Source organism: Ricinus communis, chromosome 9, assembly GCF_019578655.1.
Source record: "Ricinus communis isolate WT05 ecotype wild-type chromosome 9, ASM1957865v1, whole genome shotgun sequence".
In the NCBI taxonomy this organism is placed as follows: domain Eukaryota; kingdom Viridiplantae; phylum Streptophyta; class Magnoliopsida; order Malpighiales; family Euphorbiaceae; genus Ricinus; species Ricinus communis.
Genome location: NC_063264.1, coordinates 5,668,378 through 5,685,681, shown reverse-complemented (window position 1 = coordinate 5,685,681; position 17,304 = coordinate 5,668,378). Strand labels below are relative to the sequence as shown.

Sequence of the window (17,304 nt, the reverse complement as noted above, 5' to 3'; positions counted from 1 at the left end):
ATCATAAAATTGATGTCTATTCAACTCTTTTTTTCATCTTCTTCACTACTTGCATCTAATACTCAGTTTCTATTTTTAGAAAAATCTTAGAGCTATGAAGATTTCTAAAATTCCATGTGTTCATATGTAAATATGGAGGTTCATTTTCTTTGCAAATACATTTTCTTGCTTGGATTATCATTAGTTAGATTATTAGACAGAAAAGATAAAATGTTTTATGTCATCTTTTGTTATCAGTCTTCAAGCTAAATTAGAGTGTAATGTGATGACAATTCAGATTTCATTTTAATAAATTTATACCTTTGTATGTTTTATTTTAGTAATTTAGAATATTTACTTTACTTATATTTTTTAATTTTACCAGATTTATATATTTGATGGGTTAATATTTAGCTGTTGTACAAAAAAAAAAAACTCTCATAAAATAATGGTAATTAGAGTTTAAGCTATAGTAGAAATGAAATTCAAATGTTATATGGATACCTGTTTTTATATATAAATTTGCTTATTATAAAAATGAAATTATATTTAATAAAACATTAAGAACATATTAATATAAAGATAGTAAGTTAAAATTCATGACTAATTGATAATATAATCAACCTTAACCTTATTCTTTAGTTGTATTTATTTATACCCAATGTTGATTTGTTGACAATGTTTTTAGTGTCAACCTCTAACCCATTAAGGTGGACTCATAGTCCTTAAACAATTTATTTTTCTAGATAAAATCTAAGGCTTCTTTCCATTATAGAGGTGTCTCTAACCTAATCCTATTAATTGCACTCCAACTGCACTAAATGCAGTCCACCCAACTCATCTCAATTTTCCAACTTCATTTGACACAGAAAGTTTAGCGGTGAAAGTGAAAAAATTACTAAAACAAAATAGCAGATAAAATTTAGCTAGGGTTCATCTACAGATGATATCACAGAATATAAATAATGCCACTGTAAATAAGATTATATGATTAAAGGAAAGGACATGAACCCTGTCAGCAAAGTGATTATTTGTTTTAAAAAGTGTCAGATTCTAACAAGTTGTGTTGAGAGGCTAGTTTCCTGAGTTTTGACCCAGCAAGAAACAAAACAAACTTGGAACATTCAAAAGCTGAAGACTTGTGTTCCTACACGGCTTAAAGGTCTCCGGGCGACTGTGTATGACCAGGAAGCACGCAGGCCTCCATTTGAAAGCCATCCATGAAAATTCAGGTGTGTTCCAGAAAGTACAGAATTAATATAAAAGGGAGTGAAGAAAGTTCAATAGTAGATTACAGTTTATGACTGTTTTGGAATCTCCTTCGGTGATGATGTGTGCGCTAGCTGGGGTAGGTTCCTTGTAATTGGCTGTTTGATAGAAGTACAATTCAACCATGCAACCTAACAAAGTTGAATAAAAAGCACGCATCCTGGAAAAGACCCCCCAGTCCAGGATTTCACATAAATACACGTTCAAGATAATTTGCCTTTCTATTTCTTTTTTTCCTTTCTTATTTCCTTTTCTTTCTCCTTTGCCATCACCTTCTTCATTCAATGCCTTTCTAGTGCTTATCTCAACCCAATTCACGGGCACCCCACCGCCATGAAGCAACTCAACCGCCTTTGCATCATCTTGCCAGAATTGGATGAACTCGCAACCTATGACCACCGGCAACACAAATTAAAACTCCCTCCTTCACCCCTCACGGAAGCGATGAAAACACACCCCAACCGCGGTTGTGGGACTCGAGTACTGGCTTTTGTTGGTGATTCGTTACGAAGATTATATGACTCGAGATGGGTTAGTTGTTATCACCACCGGAGACCAAGAAAACAACAGTCTAGCAATGTGTTTCAGGATCTGGAAGGAATACAGATGTCTGAGAAGGTTGGGGGCGATAATCCAAGGATTTTCAGTTATGCTGAGCTTTATATAGGTTCTAATGGTTTTAGTGAAGATGAAGTTCTTGGGAGTGGAGGTTTCGGCAAAGTTTATAGAGCAGTTTTACCTAGTGATGGTACTGTAGTTGCTGTTAAATGCTTGGCTGAAAAAGGGGAGCAGTTCGAGAAGACTTTTGAAGCTGAATTGCTTGCAGTGGCTAACCTCCGACACAGGAATCTTGTCCGGTTAAGGGGATGGTGTGTTCATGAAGACCAGTTGCTTCTGGTTTATGATTACATGCCTAACCGTAGCCTTGACAGGGTGCTTTTTAGAAGGCCTGAAAACCTGACAGCAGACACTCTTAATTGGGAAAGGAGAAAGAGAATAATTGGTGGCTTGGCAGCTGCATTGCATTATCTCCATGAACAATTGGAGACTCAAATAATTCACCGGGATGTGAAGACGAGCAACGTGATGCTTGATTCCCATTACAATGCCCGCCTTGGTGACTTTGGCCTGGCGCGATGGCTTGAACATGAACTTGAGTACCAAACCAGGACGCCTTCAATTATAAACCACCAGTTTCGCTTGGCAGATTCAACTAGAATTGGTGGGACTATTGGTTATTTGCCACCTGAGAGTTTCCAGAAACGGAGTGTTGCTACTGCAAAATCTGATGTTTTCAGCTTTGGAATTGTTGTGCTGGAGGTGGTGTCCGGAAGGCAGGCAGTGGATCTTACATGCCCAGATGATCAGATCATTTTGCTTGATTGGATCAGAAGGCTATCAGATGATGGGAAGCTTCTACAAGCAGGGGATAATAGGCTCCAAGATGGGTCCTATGCACTCTCTGACATGGAACGGCTGATTCATCTTGGACTTCTTTGCACAGTTAACAATCCACAATTTCGGCCTAGCATGAAATGGATTGTGCAAACACTTCCCGGCAACATTTCAGGCAAACTGCCACCTCTTCCATCATTTCAGTCCCATCCTCGATACATCTCCTTATCCTCCTCATCTAATACTAGCACAAGCAACACCAGCAGGTCCACTACCTCCACGCCTAGCTCCAACACAACAACCACGTCCATCACTTCATCATCAATCTTCGTGACAGCCATAGGAGAAACTATATATGCAACTGCAGAATTCGGGAACAATGATCTTAGTTCTTCTAACAACAGAAGTCATCGGCGAAACACTTACTTGATGGTGGAAACTCCCAGGGAAATTTCCTTCAAAGAAATTATTTCAGCTACAAACAATTTCTCCGACTCACACAGGGTAGCAGAGGTGGACTTTGGAACTGCCTACTATGGCATCCTTGAAGATGGCCACCAAGTCCTGGTAAAGAGGCTTGGCATGACAAAATGCCCTGCAATTCGAACCCGCTTTTCATCTGAACTCCAAAATTTAGCCAGGCTCCGCCATCGAAATCTAGTACAGCTCCGAGGATGGTGCACCGAGCAAGGAGAAATGCTTGTCATCTATGATTATTCAGCTAGTCGACTCTTAAGTCACCTCCTTTTTCATCATGATAAAAGAATCGGTCATTCAATCCTACAATGGCGTCATAGATACAACATTATAAAGTCACTTGCTTCAGCCATTCTTTATCTTCATGAGGAATGGGAAGAACAAGTTATCCACAGAAATATTACCTCTTCATCTGTCATTCTTGATACAGATATGAACCCGAGACTTGGTAACTTTGCCCTTGCAGAATTTTTGACAAGGAATGACCAAGCCCATAAAGCAGCCAACAAGGGAAATAAATCAGTTCGTGGGATTTTTGGTTATATGTCACCAGAATACATAGAGAATGGCGAAGCAACCCCAATGGCTGATGTATATAGTTTTGGTGTAGTATTGCTTGAGGTAGTTACTGGACAGATGGCAGTAGACTTCCGGCGACCTGAGGTGCTATTGGTTAATAGGATTCATGAATTCGAGACACAGAAAAGACCATTGGAGGATTTGGTAGATATAAGGTTGGACTGTGAGTATGATCACAAGGAACTGCTGAGACTTCTCAAACTGGGAATTGCATGCACAAGGTCCAATCCAGAATTAAGACCAAACATGAGGCAGACGGTAAGCATACTCGATGGCAATGATCAATTCTTCATGAAAGCCGAGCAACAGAAGGAAAGCAGAGAAGAATGGAAACACAAGAATGCTTCTTCCCTGTCATTGATAAAGAGAATCCAAGCTCTAGGAATACAATGAGTAACAAGTACACAGCAGTGACAAATAGATAAAAGACTCCAACGTCTTTGAGGCAGTCAAGGGTTCTTTTGTTCTTTTTGTTTCTGTAATATCTGTATACCACCCAATGTAGATGCTTTCTTTTACAATAGATTTTCCTGTTTTCAAATATATCTTTCGTGGAAATGTAGATAAGCTTTAGTTAAGACTCATGAACATGACTTATTTTCATGAATATCTCTGTTATTTTCTTTGAACATAGTCCATGAGCAATTCTTCCAACAAAATTTAGACAGAAGAGGAAGAACAGAATCAAGAAAGGAAAAGAAGAACGTAATAAATTATCAAGATTATCACAGTACTATTGGAACCGTAATAATAGGAATTTTGAAATACATGAACATGACAATGTAGCAGCGATTCTGAATGAGAGACTTGAATTTGTTAGGTATTTACATCAATTTATTATCTGATCGCATGTTAGACTAGACTAGTATCCAGCACCTTTTTCTTTTAACTCCTCTGCACTTGGTTTAGCTTTCCCACTGCACTAGTTTCTTCATCCGCGTCAATCCCGACCCAGTTTACTAAAGCAAATAGGAATTCTCTGAAGCTGACCTTCCCATTTCTGTCCCAGTCCAGTTCTTCTGCATTTATTCACAAGAATCACCAAGAAGATAGTTAAAATAACTTAACCAGTAGCACAAAATCAAAAGTAGAATGAAAGAATGTGAAGGAGATTGATACGGAATCGGGACTTGGTGATATGTGCTGGTGATTTCTCCCAGGGAGAAGCCTCATTCAAGGCTTTGAGCACATCTTTCTTTTTCAGCTTTCCAACACCATTCTTATCAAGAAATAAGAAAGCTTCAACTATGGTATCAAAAGTCGCCTCAAGCTCCGGTGAACCAGTTCTTGATGTCTAAAAAAGTTCCCGGGCCATTAAATATATTGAATGATAATGCAATCAGTAAGATCTTCAATACTAGAAAGATTTGAAAAGATAAGATTGATGCTAACGTGCATACACTATGAGAAAAGGAAGGAGAGTCCACTAGAAGATAAATGAGACACAGAAGAACAATGAACTCATTGAATTGTATCCCCTGGCTTCCATCAATGTCACATGAATGAAACAGATCCTCAACCTCCTGCTCTTTTAGATTGATTTGCAGTTTCTGCAAGCATCGTTTGAGTTCCTCACGGTCAATAGCACCATTTGCATCTTCGTCTACCAGATAGCGCTAAGGAGATTAAATAGGCAGTACATGTACATCATTAAATCTCAGCCACAGAAAGTGAAACCTTACTGAAACTCACCATACTGTTCAAATACTCCTCTGATGTTCTTCAGTCCCTCTTTGAACTGAGGAAATCTCAAGATAATGCTGTCAATAGACTTAAAATTTGTAGGCCCAGATGAACTTCTCTTGAATTCTATCATCTTCTTTTCAAGCTTTGCATCCAACCTCTTGTATTTGTTTTGTGAACCACAATGGCAAAACATCCCTGCTATTTTGGACGAGTAGGACTTCAGCAGGCCAAAAGGAGATGTGCCTTTGAACAGGAAACAAACATGAATCAAATTATAGGTTCAGCAGGCAGAGCCAATGTGGATATATTACATAGTTCTATCACAGGGTAAACGTTATCCATTAACATATGTTAGTTAGACAGAAGGGCACACTACAAAATTTTTGCTTGATCCTACTTTTGTACGCCACACTTATGTGCTTTGGGAAAATTTTATCACTAACTACATTTTTCCATAAAGTAAATCACAAGCATTTCACCACTGCTCCTGCAAAAGAAAAAGAAAAAAAGAAAAAGAAAGTCCCTCATTGAGATCTTTCTTCTTGATGTCACCACAAGTGAGAGGTAACAACAGTCTAAAGTTTTTTAGTAAGAGTTTAAAGGTTTAGTGTTTAAGGGTTATATTAGCATTAGTCCTTACCGGCATCTTAAGTGTGTACTTATATGTATCTAGTCAGTTATTTAGCATGATAGAGGTGGGCTTGAATGTAAAGGTGAATGTTGTTCTGATTTTTTAGGGGTAGTGCCTTGAGGCTATAAGGCGTAATGGATCGCCTTCCTATGAGTTACTGGGCTAGTTCCGAGTTTGCAGGTGTAGGCGCCTCTAGGCGGGTCTCCATTACTTCTCATGCATTTCGAATAGAATAAGTAACTAGTAGAATTCTGAGGTCAATGCTATTGTCTACCCCAGTCTAGCCAATTACAGATGACTGCTAAAGAAAGGTTGAGATAATGATGTATGGGGATATTGGTTTTCAACGGTCTAGCATTGTCACAATGCTCAATTAGGTTTCTTTTGAACTGTTGTCGTCTACCACCACGCAATCAAAGCCATAACCTACTAAATTAGAAGAAATTCTGGAGGCTATTATCAAATAACATTAACATTAAAGAAAATACCATAAGTCTCAGTAATTCCACCATAATCCAAAGGAAACAATTTGAAACAATTACAATATAACTAACAAGAAGGAAATGGCAAGCTAGAAGCAGAGCTGATAAGACTGTACGGGAACCTTAATCTGCCTGGAATTACACAGTAAGTGAGCACTAACTGTAGTTAATTGGATAGCAAACAATGACGTTGAATGATTAACTTTCATACCCAGAAACTTTCTTGCATCTATTGACATTCTGTGTTAAATTTTTAACTTTCCACTGTCGGGTTTTTACAGAAAATGGTTAATTCAACAAAAAAAACAACGAATATGAGAAAAAGAATAAAGACAAAACTAGAAAATGAGACGAGGCAAAGAAAGACATACACAGTGAATCTTTCATAGCTGTTTAGGGAGAGAGAAGCAACAGCTGCTTGTTCCAAGAAAGTAAAAGAAGAAAAAGCCACTCAGGTACATATATATAAAATATAGGAAATGATAAATAGAAGATGATAGTATTTAAATGCCCATAAAACAAAGAGAGGAAAAAGAGAAAAAAGTGCCAACATTCAACCAACAATAAGCAAATTAAGGTTCTCTAAAGTGGAGATGCCATTATGGCTTTTGACAAGATAGCTGTGTTAATCTCTCTCTTCTCTTATTCTACTCAATATTAATTAGTGGAGCTTTTATAATTATTGAAGGCAAAGAATAAACATTTGCTTGTACTGAACTTTAGAATCCAGACACCAAAATTCAAGCCACTTGATTTATTCATATACAGTGAAAATTGGGGGTCCAATTAATCCCCATTATATAAATATATAATGGCGAATGAATAGTATTCAAAACCAGCGCCCTGAGCATTCAGAAATTATCCTAGGAATAACCCTGACTAATAGAGTGAGAAGCAAATTCAATAAAGAATAACCTCCTGATCCACACTCAGCAGCATTCTGCAAGCATCAGTTCTTGATGGGATTCTTTGGCAGAATTTCTTTTACTATTACATGCTTTCATCACTTTTCTAAAGTACTCTTATGCCAACTGTGAACAGTAAACTACATCACCCTAATTCCCTAGGCTTTCTGCAAAATGGGAGAGAAATGCAAGTTATAAAGACAAAAGTTATCCTTTTTAACTCAAAAGATCCAAAACTATACAGACCACCAATGCTACAGTTGATTTAAGGAGACGATGACGTTTAGATCAACTAGAAAAGGAAAGGAAAATCCCCAAAAGAGAAACAATTTAGTTTCTATTTCTAGGATGGAAATGAAACTTCATTGCCAACTATCCTATATTACCCATCATCCACTCCACTTCTTGCCGCATGCTGCCTTCCAGAGGCAATGAATCTCCATTACCAAATATAGGCCTTGGTCTTTTCTTTATTGAAGCAGTGTGTGAACCCACACCCATTGGAGATACTGGACTCCCAGTTGAAGTCAGGCAGCTTTCGACAGAGCAATCACCAATTCGAGCTGGCAAATTCGAAGTACTTTTGCTCTCTAGAGCTACGGCAAGTTCAGACAGTGAAGGCATTTTCATGTTATCAGCTGGGACTATTCCTTGACATTCATTAGAAACCTTGATTGCTAGTTCAGATAATTCTTCCCTGGCAGCTTCAAGCCCAGCAGACACAGCAGCCTGATCATTCAGAGCTTTACAAGCTTTCTCAAGAATTGATTGTAGGTATTTTCCTTGTGCTTCAATACGAAGTTGGAGACGACGTTGCACCTGCTTCAGTAAAAACCCTCAAAAAGGGTATAAAATCATGTTTCAGCTAGTGCATACTTGGATTAAAAAGAAATTGCATACTACAAATGGAGCTGAAAAGAGAGTTTGCACTTGTTTAGGTTGAAAATAAATCATCGGGAGAAAAATTTCCCAGTGAATAAAAAAACAAATGGATTTCATTATATTATGATTCACGAGGATAATGTTCCCCAAAAATCAATTTAAAAAAAAAAAATTGTAGTAATTGACAAACTAAAAACTGTCAGAATCCTAATATTTTGGCTTATCATGGTAACTGCATATTCATGTTTCCCTAAGTAACCCAAATGCATATACGCTCAACTACTGTGATAATTTAGAAGAGTGCAAAAGTCATATGTTGCTGCCCATATCAGATGCAGGTATGAACACTAACCTCCAGCTGCTCGTGTAGTCTTCTTTGTACTTCCATCTGTACACGCAAAGCCTCAGTAACCTGGTAACCACTGTTTGGAAGATGAAAGCAAGAGTCTTAGGAGGGGACAGAAAGATGGGGCATGTTTGACAGAAAAAGGGAAGGGAAAGATGACATACTCATTTACATCTTGTGCAATCATTCTAGACGATGTCGATGTAGATGAACCAGTATCCTGACTTTCTGCAACTGATACTGCAATCCCAATTACACATCAATTACTAAGCATTTCAAACATTTTCAAATTTCTGCAAGAAAACAGTTTACTTTTTGGCCAATCTGTAATGATAGATGATTGAATTGACTTTGTTAATTCCTCTACCTGCCCAACCACACACCCATGACCCATCCCACTCCCACCTACCACCACAACTTCCACGCCCAGACCATTCCTAATCTTAAGTGAGCATTTTCATAATCATCTTAAGCCCCTGGAAAGAACTTTCCATTCTGGAAGAATATATCAAATTCATAAGGTTCGAGAGTGATAGAGACTAATACCATCTTTAGAGTTCTCATTTGATTCTTTGCAAGATTGCCTTCCCAACCTGTATTTCTGCATGTACATACATCATGGAACAGCTATGAAAATCAAAGGAAAATAAACACCTTGAAGATAAAAATAACTGAAGTGATATTTGTTCAACATACCTGTAGATGGGATTTCAAGTGATAGAGAGTGAGGCCCTTTACCCCCATTGTTCGCATAATAGTCTTCGGTGTTGCTTCTGCAGCAAAAATCAAGAACACGACCAGAATAAGTTTGTTCAGCAATCTGCAAGAATTGTCTATTCCAGAATACAAATTCATAGCACTTAAAAGAATATTGGCTAATGTAAATTGGTTTCAGAGTGTCAGATGTCTATGTCCCAGGCTTGGTCTGTAAAGAAACCAGCCAGATGACTTAGGAACATAACTTATATGCCTGTAAATATATAGTTATATTTTCATTTGAAACCGGTTAAAAAACCACAGCCACTAGTAGCAGAACATCACTAAGCATAATGGTCATAGAATAGAAACACTAAATACAAGATCACTACTATTGGATTATTTCAAGCAAGAAAATAACTAAAGGGAGGGGAGGTTCAGGGCTGAATATGGCTTTCAGAAAACGGTTTATTTCAAAAAGCTTCAGCACTTTCTAGCTCCCTAACATTTGGCACTTCTCTGACCATTTTAGAGAAGGGATCACATAAAAAAATTAGGTATTACCAGCAATTGGATGCAAGTGGAGAAAGCAGCTCGGTTGGTTTCCCAGAAGCATGGTGATCAGACTGCTAATAGCAGTAAAGGGACAGCTGCAGCAGCTGGGATTAGAGGAGCCAGCACCAGACTACTGGCAACAGGAAGGTAGTGCTAGTGCAGTGGTGCACAGCACAGAGAAAAAAAATGGCATATCAATCATTTAATTATGGAAATAAGCATAAGAACAATTTTCTCATTCCCTAGCGTATTGGGGAAAAAAGAATCTCCAGCCCTTAGTCAAAGAGTTAAGAATGACTTGAAGTTGAAACCTCGGTGTAAGTTGCCAGTTTGACCCAAAGACTCGGAGCTCTAAGAAAAAAAACAGACAAATAAACAAAAATAACTCTAATATCTTTCTACTTCTCTTAAGTTACACATTCCTGCCCACATCTCAAGTCTATGATAATGCTTACGGAAAGTAATGGTTACCCATTATTTGACCCATATTGACAAGCTGAGATTCTTGGTTTAGCAATGATAAATGGCAAATAGTAAATGTTTACAAAGAAAACAAGTAGGATCAAGTGGCTTACAAAAATAACATTTGCAACCAGAAATACTACACCCACACAGAATCTTGCACAATAAAATTGCAACATTACACTGGCTGCATCCACTTACTACAACATGTCATGTTTCTTAATTACATATTGCTGAAAAATCATCTAGGCAACATATTGCTGAAAAACCATTGAATCTTTTTATGCTTTTGCTTTTATAGCATGTAGTCTTACTATTTTGACATTCCATTCACCAAATACAAGAAACCAAATATAAAACTGATCCGGAAAAGCTCTATAAGCCCTCGAACACTGGAATTACAATGAAATGACCATCCTAGTAAGGTTACTCCAAAAACTTTGCATAATTCGGTCTATGTGCATTACTTGACTTTTTCCTGTATTACTAAGATTGATATTTGCATTAGAAGGAACTCGGAAGTAAATCAATTGGAAACTTTGAGATATATACAAAGATAAAGAGCTTGTATTTATCAGTTATTTTGCTCCTTTCTTTAGACAATCAAAGTGTATAGAGCAAACAACTTGATGTTTACCCTTCCATAAAATATCCATTTAAAACAAAAATCTATTGACAATAGAAATAATAGAAAACATTCTTCCCGGGCAAGGACAAAGTTCAATAGTGCTTTAATTTGTCCCTTTAGTTGTATAGTCCCAGCAGTAAATTAAGTTAAAAATGGCCAATGGACCCACAACAACGACAACCAAATTAAAAGATAAAACAACTACAAGTAACAATAAGCACACAAATTCGAGGATCAGTGGTGAGGCAATTAAGAACAAATGAAAAACGCCGAAGATGATGCTTCTTGTAATGTCAATATCATATCCATCTTAAAAACAAAAGACACTATTAAGAAAAGAATAATCCAAATGAGGTCATCTACGCTAACAAGAGAGAGAGAAGCAATATGAACCATTATAACTCTCAATAACATGATACTTGTGGCAGTGATCAATACTTTTGAAATTAATCCAAAATATTTTTGCAGAAAAAAAAAGTACATGAAAATTATAGAAAAAAAATAAAATTATCGAAACATTTAAAGTCTATACCGTAATCACTCGAGAAACATCATCAAATATTTGTAGTTAGTAACAGGCCAAATCACTAATCACCAAATCTATTACTCTAATCACCCATAAAAAAAAGAAATCACAGTTAATTAAAAGGAAATCGTTGAATACGTAATAAACACGAATTTCTAGGGGAAAAGATAAACAAGAATTTCTAATCCCATGAAATGAACCCAGAAACAGCCATTTTAAGCTCTGCAAATTAATAATCGAAACGCAGATTGAACTCAAAAGCAAAGACTTATAGCTAAAATACCACATTCTAGATTGACTAATACTAGAGCCATAAAACACACAAACACAAAAAGAAAAAGAAGAAAAAAAAAAAGCTCACAAACACAACAAGGAAAAGAAAAATCAACACACCAGACATAGGATATGTGTAAGTATAAGTAGAGAGAGAGAGAGTGCGTGTGTGTAAGTAAAAACGCACTGTCAGGTCCACCCAGTTGAGTAACAGCATCAACAAATCTCTCATGGAGCTCCGCCGTCCACCGGAGTCGGGGCTTCGGATCCGTAGTAAGAACCAAGCACGCGTCCCCAGGCAAGTTAGTCCCATCTAACGAGCCCTGAAAGTCTCCGTGTCCATCCAACGGCAGCGAATGTATTGCTGAGTACATTTTTTCTTTTCTTCCCGTTGATGCAGCACTTGAGAAAAAAAGGCGGCAAAGATCCAATTTGGATAACCGGGTCGGGGCAGAACCCCGAACGAAAGGAAGAGAGGAAGTCGAGGAAGAGAGATGTGTGTATCAGTTAAAAGGGTTATTTGTGTGTAAGAGAGAAAAAGGGAAAAGAGTGTGTTTTAAGACATGCAGAGGTTAAGACAGCGATGGGGCTGATTTATGTGATGTGTTTTGTGTTGTGTCTCTCAGTCTCTGTGTTTTATTTTTTGTTTTTTCATTTTCTTTCTCTGATTGTTTTTTCATTTTATTTTTCTTTTAACTCTGTACTTTGTTTCTTCTTTTCCTTTAATCCAATGTAAGCCTTTTATTTTTCTGAATTCGTAGACAAATGGGAGGGAACTAAAGTCGCCGCCCATAATATAATTTCATGTCTGGTTGGCGCATTGTCCGCGACGGAGCAAGAAGTTTACATGATAGGCAAAGAGAAAAATGCTTTATCAAATTTCTGGACGGTCGATATATAAGGATTTTTTAAAATTAAGGAGGAGAAAAATGAAAATATATATATAATGGATAGGAAAAGATTTAAGGAGTGATTTGGATTAAAAAAATTAGATGAATTTTTTTGTAAAGTCTATGAATTTAGCTTAAATTCATAAGTTTATGAGGTTAAAAGAAATAGTTTAAATCTATAAATTTAAAGAAATTTTTTAATTTTCTAAAATCTCTTGTTTGTAATAATGGCAATAAATTGTGTTTCGCCTTGCATCTTTGTTTTGTCAATGAAGGAGCGAATACAATATAGAAAAATATTTTAAAACGAGACTCAATTCGGATAATAGCAACTATATCTATTTTATATTAAAACTATGTCTTTATTAATTATTAAATATATTTATTTAATATTTTAACTATTATTCAGTATAGTTGAGTCTATATTTAAATAATATTTAATATATTTTAAAATTATATTTATTTATTTATGTCTTATAAATAAAATATATAAATATTTTTATATAGTTCGAAGTGGAAATGAAACGGAATAACTTAAATCTATTTATGCCTTATCACTAATAGCAGAGCGAGTATTACTCGCCCTATTTAAGTCAAGTTACATATTTATTTAGAATATGAGACAAATTATCGTCTCTTTTCAATTTTTAGGGTTTTAGCTTTTCATCTTGAAAGTTAGAAACGTTTTAAAAAAAATAAATTGTTATAAAATATCATTCCTAACAATTTTATTTTATTTTTTAATTTTAAATAAAAACTCATTGTTTCCATATTTAATCGAAACTATAGATTTAAAATCTATAAATTTTAATTCCATAAATTTTAATTAAATCTATAGATTTTAAAATCTCTCTAGATAGCTAAAAGGTTTAGAAGCATAATAAGAGTGATCTTTTATCCGATTAAGTCCAAATTCAAATTACTTAAATTCAATAAACTGAATTATTTATATATTTATGGAAATAAAACCAAATAAGATATTAAATTGAATAAATTAACTTTTTAATGATATAAACTAAACTGAATTGGATTAAATTAAATTAAAAGAAAAATTGGTTGGCTCAATAGTTAGTTAAATTAAGAAAGAAAAAAAAGCAGTCATGATAATGCAAATAGATAGTTAAATTAAGTTCCAATTATAGGTTCACAGCTTATCTATTTATGATTTTGATAATAATAATAATAATAATTAAATGTCATATGGCTGTGACTATGATCTTTAAACTTTTGACTGTACAAATTTCACTTTCTTCAGTCAATTCACACATGGGAAATCATGTGAGTTCCTGTAGTTCGACTCTTCATTTTCTATACACCAAAATTTGTTGCCCCTATGTTATGATATGTTTGTTGTTTAGGTTATTCACATTCCCTTTTCACATCCACTTACCTAAGGTGAACTTTAATAACATAATGTGAGATTTCACTGAAAAATACGGACTTACGATTAATAAGCGAATGACGTATAAATTAAATATTTATGTCATTTCTTAATATATATATATATATGAGAATATTTTTGAAATATGTAAGATATTTCTTTTTATGATAAGTTTTATGGTTCAAAAACTATTAATTTGATATTTATGTAATTTAATTGTAGAAACTAAGTAAAAATCTTTTTACAATATTTTTAGAATTAAAAGTTAAATATTTAATTTGAATATAAATTCATTATTATATATTTATATAATGCAATATGCTTAAAATATGTTAGTCAATCAGCATCTTTTAAATTTTTAACCATATGAATTTAATAAGTTAATATCTTTAGATATTTAATTAATAAATTAATTATAAAAAAATCGACTGTATGAAATACTCTCAAATAATTGATCCACACAATAAATAAATAGAAATGAGGTTATGTAATACATGGAGGTGGGTGGATAAGGGAAGGGACAGAGAAGGCCAGTCCAAGGGCATATTGGAGGCCACCAAAACAAAAGTCGGCCAGTTTTAGACCTCACCTTTTGTACATCTGGCGGTAAATTCTCAATCTCTCCTTCATTCTGCAATTTCTTCTTTATTAAATTAATTTGGCCCGATTTTAAATTATTAATTTATTAATTAACGAATTTTTAAAATATTATTTTTTTATGGTTTATTCAGATTAATTTACTTTAATTTTCTATTTGATTTCCAATTCTGTTAAATTTAAATTTAAGAGATTTTCAATCCAAAATCTCTTATTTTAAGACTTGAATTAAAACTAAAGTATACATATATATATATATATATATATATATATATATATATATCAAATGGAGTACAGACAGGAAATTTCTGCAATAATGGTTGCCACTCGAATGGATATATGAAGATAAATTAGAAACTCAGGACAAGTATATATAAAGAAGGACAAGCTGACAATGAACCTTGAGACAAAATTTGTCTTGCAAATTTCCCAATTTCAGTGAATGTATGTAGTGGGGGGTTTTGCTTCTTCTTGTTGATAAGACCCATTTTCACTCTTTTTTTTTTCTTTCTCTTTTACTACTATTTATTTGGTGCATCTATGACCCAAATATGTAGTAAAGTTGAAAACTAGATTCTTTCATGTGCAGTTATGGGTTAAATCAATAACTGTGATTCTGACCCATCAAATACTGTAATAAGGTGAACCAAGCAAAAGATATGAGATTCTTTGCCTTTGTTGTTTTTGGATTATTGGTTTATGTCTTAATCATCACCTATGGTAGCTCAAATGAGACATACCTTCTCATTCCATTCTCATGCTAAAAGGGTTTGTACTAAATTGACAGTTTATGGGTTTTCATAATTTTGCACCATAAATTATTGCTCCAGATCCACTGTATATGTGTATGCTTTCTTTTTTCTTTTTTCTTTTTTTCCTTTCTGGCCCAATTTTAACATTTTTTTTACTTATGTTTAAGTAAAAAAATAAAATAAATTAAACATAAATATTCTGATAATTATACATAATAAGGTTGAAGTGCATGATGAAACCAAGAAGAGTTGGTTATAATTGTTTAATTAATCACAGATTAGTTAAGCCAATACAATGCAAAAGGAGGGACCAGAAATGAGGCCAAGCCTCCCTCCCTAGTCCCACATCAAGAACCAATATAAATATACTCATGAAATTGAGTATGGTGAAAGAAAGAAAGAAAACATTTGTTGAATGAATTATTTGGATATCCAAAAAAAAAAAAAAAAAAAAAGCTTCCACATTTTTATTATGGATAGCTGTGTAGGTAATATATTGTCCACTCTCCTGTCCTTTCTTATACATAAATTATTTATGTATGCCTTCTGATGTTAAAAGAGTTGACTCATTGCTCTTCAGCTGGTCATGATAAAATATACTTTTATTTTTATTAATATTTAAATACTTTTTATTATATGAATTCACTCAATATGTTATTGTGTATTACTAAAAAAATTTAAATATTTTTCTGATTAAATTAATAATTAAAAGTATTTTAATCAGTTACAAAGATATATTTTAATAGGTTTGTTAAATTAAATTAAAAATTATTAAATAACTAAAATTTAAATACTTAAATATATTCTGCTACAAAAAATATATATCGGCACTTATAAAAGTAGTCAAGGAATAAATAATATCTCAATTTAAAAGAGATTTCAAACTTAAGACTTACAATAATAAATGTGTAATATATTAAATGGGTATGCAAACTAATTAAAAAGCATTTAAACCCACTTGGATTTTTTTATTTAAAGAAATCATAAAATGTATGCGTCAAGAACATGTATTGTAATGATAAATGAGGAAGTTAAGCAATGATTAAGTGGATTAATTACCCTAAACTCATAAAACATTTTGACTTTTGGGTCCCCTCCTCTCTCCACCTAATTGCTAATAAGTAATAGTCTTATAGCACACACATCATTCTCTAAAATAGGTCATTTGTTGATTTTAAAGGGTTGTGAGTAGTGGACAACTTTGCTTGAAACTGAGGAGTGATAGCTCTTCAAGTTTATGTTCAAGAACTCAACTCAGTCTCGTCTCATCAATGGCAAGGACCAACAATATTTGTATTGATTGATTTTAATTATAAATAGTTAATCGTAATAAATAAAATAGTCATTTATAAATAATATAATATTTTATATTTATTTCACTCTTAAAAATAAACACTCGCTAAAGTTTTATTTAAGGCCATTATAATAAAGAAATGAAAAAAAAAAAAAGAAAAATGATTTGCTGGGGAGTGATGAGAGTGCTTAATAGGAGAGATATAATATGAAACATGTGTGTTTTAAAATTGTAAAATCCAGGTGTAATCACATGGCAAAGTTGCTTGTTGAATCAAAATCAACTAATTTATCTAAAGCTCTGATTGATTATCAGAGCAAGAAATAATAAATTAATAATATTACAATTGCTTTAAGCATGCCAATCCAACTACAAACACACCATTTATTCAATATTTAATACTGCTAGTTGAATTAAATAATTTGCAACTGAATTTTGTGAGAATTAAAAATGAAGAACTGCTATAATAATTGGAATCAAATAAAATCTATTAAAAAATTCATATTATTGAAGTAAGAGCAATAATAACAAGGAACATTCTGCAATGTACATTATATAAAAGTAAAACAATTGTTTTTTTTTTAATTAAATTATTATTATTATGTAGCAATTCATATAA

General features: G+C 33.9%; 3 protein-coding genes across 5 annotated transcripts; 1 reads left to right on the top strand and 2 right to left on the bottom strand.

Annotated features, from left to right (window-relative positions):
- Positions 1 to 1,010: 1,010 nt before the first annotated feature.
- Positions 1,011 to 4,242, top strand: LOC8280670 (receptor like protein kinase S.2). The gene has a single exon (XM_002518056.4). The coding sequence runs from the start codon at positions 1,582 to 1,584 to the stop codon at positions 4,090 to 4,092; it is 2,511 nt and encodes an 836-aa protein (XP_002518102.2). The 5' UTR covers positions 1,011 to 1,581; the 3' UTR covers positions 4,093 to 4,242.
- A 141-nt stretch (positions 4,243 to 4,383) lies between these two features.
- On the bottom strand, positions 4,384 to 7,456 carry LOC8280671 (probable calcium-binding protein CML22). Its single transcript, XM_015718568.3, has 5 exons — positions 6,870 to 7,456; positions 5,392 to 5,628; positions 5,100 to 5,302; positions 4,819 to 4,993; positions 4,384 to 4,718 (listed from the first exon to the last, which is right to left on the bottom strand). The coding sequence occupies exons 1-5, from the start codon at positions 6,883 to 6,885 to the stop codon at positions 4,585 to 4,587; spliced, it is 765 nt and encodes a 254-aa protein (XP_015574054.2). The 5' UTR covers positions 6,886 to 7,456; the 3' UTR covers positions 4,384 to 4,584.
- Positions 7,457 to 7,598: 142 nt separating this feature from the next.
- LOC8280672 (protein PHR1-LIKE 3) lies at positions 7,599 to 12,590 on the bottom strand. Of its 3 annotated transcripts, none has more exons than XM_002518058.4 (6): positions 11,959 to 12,590; positions 9,328 to 9,404; positions 9,178 to 9,232; positions 8,796 to 8,871; positions 8,638 to 8,707; positions 7,599 to 8,222 (listed from the first exon to the last, which is right to left on the bottom strand). In XM_002518058.4, the coding sequence occupies exons 1-6, from the start codon at positions 12,143 to 12,145 to the stop codon at positions 7,776 to 7,778; spliced, it is 912 nt and encodes a 303-aa protein (XP_002518104.2). In that variant the 5' UTR covers positions 12,146 to 12,590; the 3' UTR covers positions 7,599 to 7,775. The 3 variants fall into 3 exon arrangements, with proteins under 3 accessions (XP_002518104.2, XP_048234877.1, XP_015574106.2); XM_048378920.1 differs by lacking the exon at positions 11,959 to 12,590 and adding an exon at positions 11,892 to 11,910; XM_015718620.3 differs by lacking the exon at positions 11,959 to 12,590 and adding an exon at positions 9,892 to 11,845.
- Positions 12,591 to 17,304: the final 4,714 nt, after the last annotated feature.

Coding starts and splice junctions, on each gene's coding strand:
- LOC8280671 (XM_015718568.3), bottom strand. Junction 5,303..5,391: donor AGGAGTATTTGAACAGTATG/GTGAGTTTCAGT, acceptor GCTATCTGGTAG/ACGAAGATGCAAATGGTGCT. Junction 4,994..5,099: donor CTCCTTCCTTTTCTCATAGT/GTATGCACGTTA, acceptor GAACTTTTTTAG/ACATCAAGAACTGGTTCACC.
- LOC8280672 (XM_002518058.4), bottom strand. CDS start 12,145: ATGTACTCAGCAATACATTCGCTGCCGTTGGATGGACACGGAGACTTT. Junction 8,708..8,795: donor ATTGCACAAGATGTAAATGA/GTATGTCATCTT, acceptor TCTTCCAAACAG/TGGTTACCAGGTTACTGAGG. Junction 8,223..8,637: donor GACTACACGAGCAGCTGGAG/GTTAGTGTTCAT, acceptor TTACTGAAGCAG/GTGCAACGTCGTCTCCAACT.
- LOC8280670 (XM_002518056.4), top strand. CDS start 1,582: ATGAAGCAACTCAACCGCCTTTGCATCATCTTGCCAGAATTGGATGAA.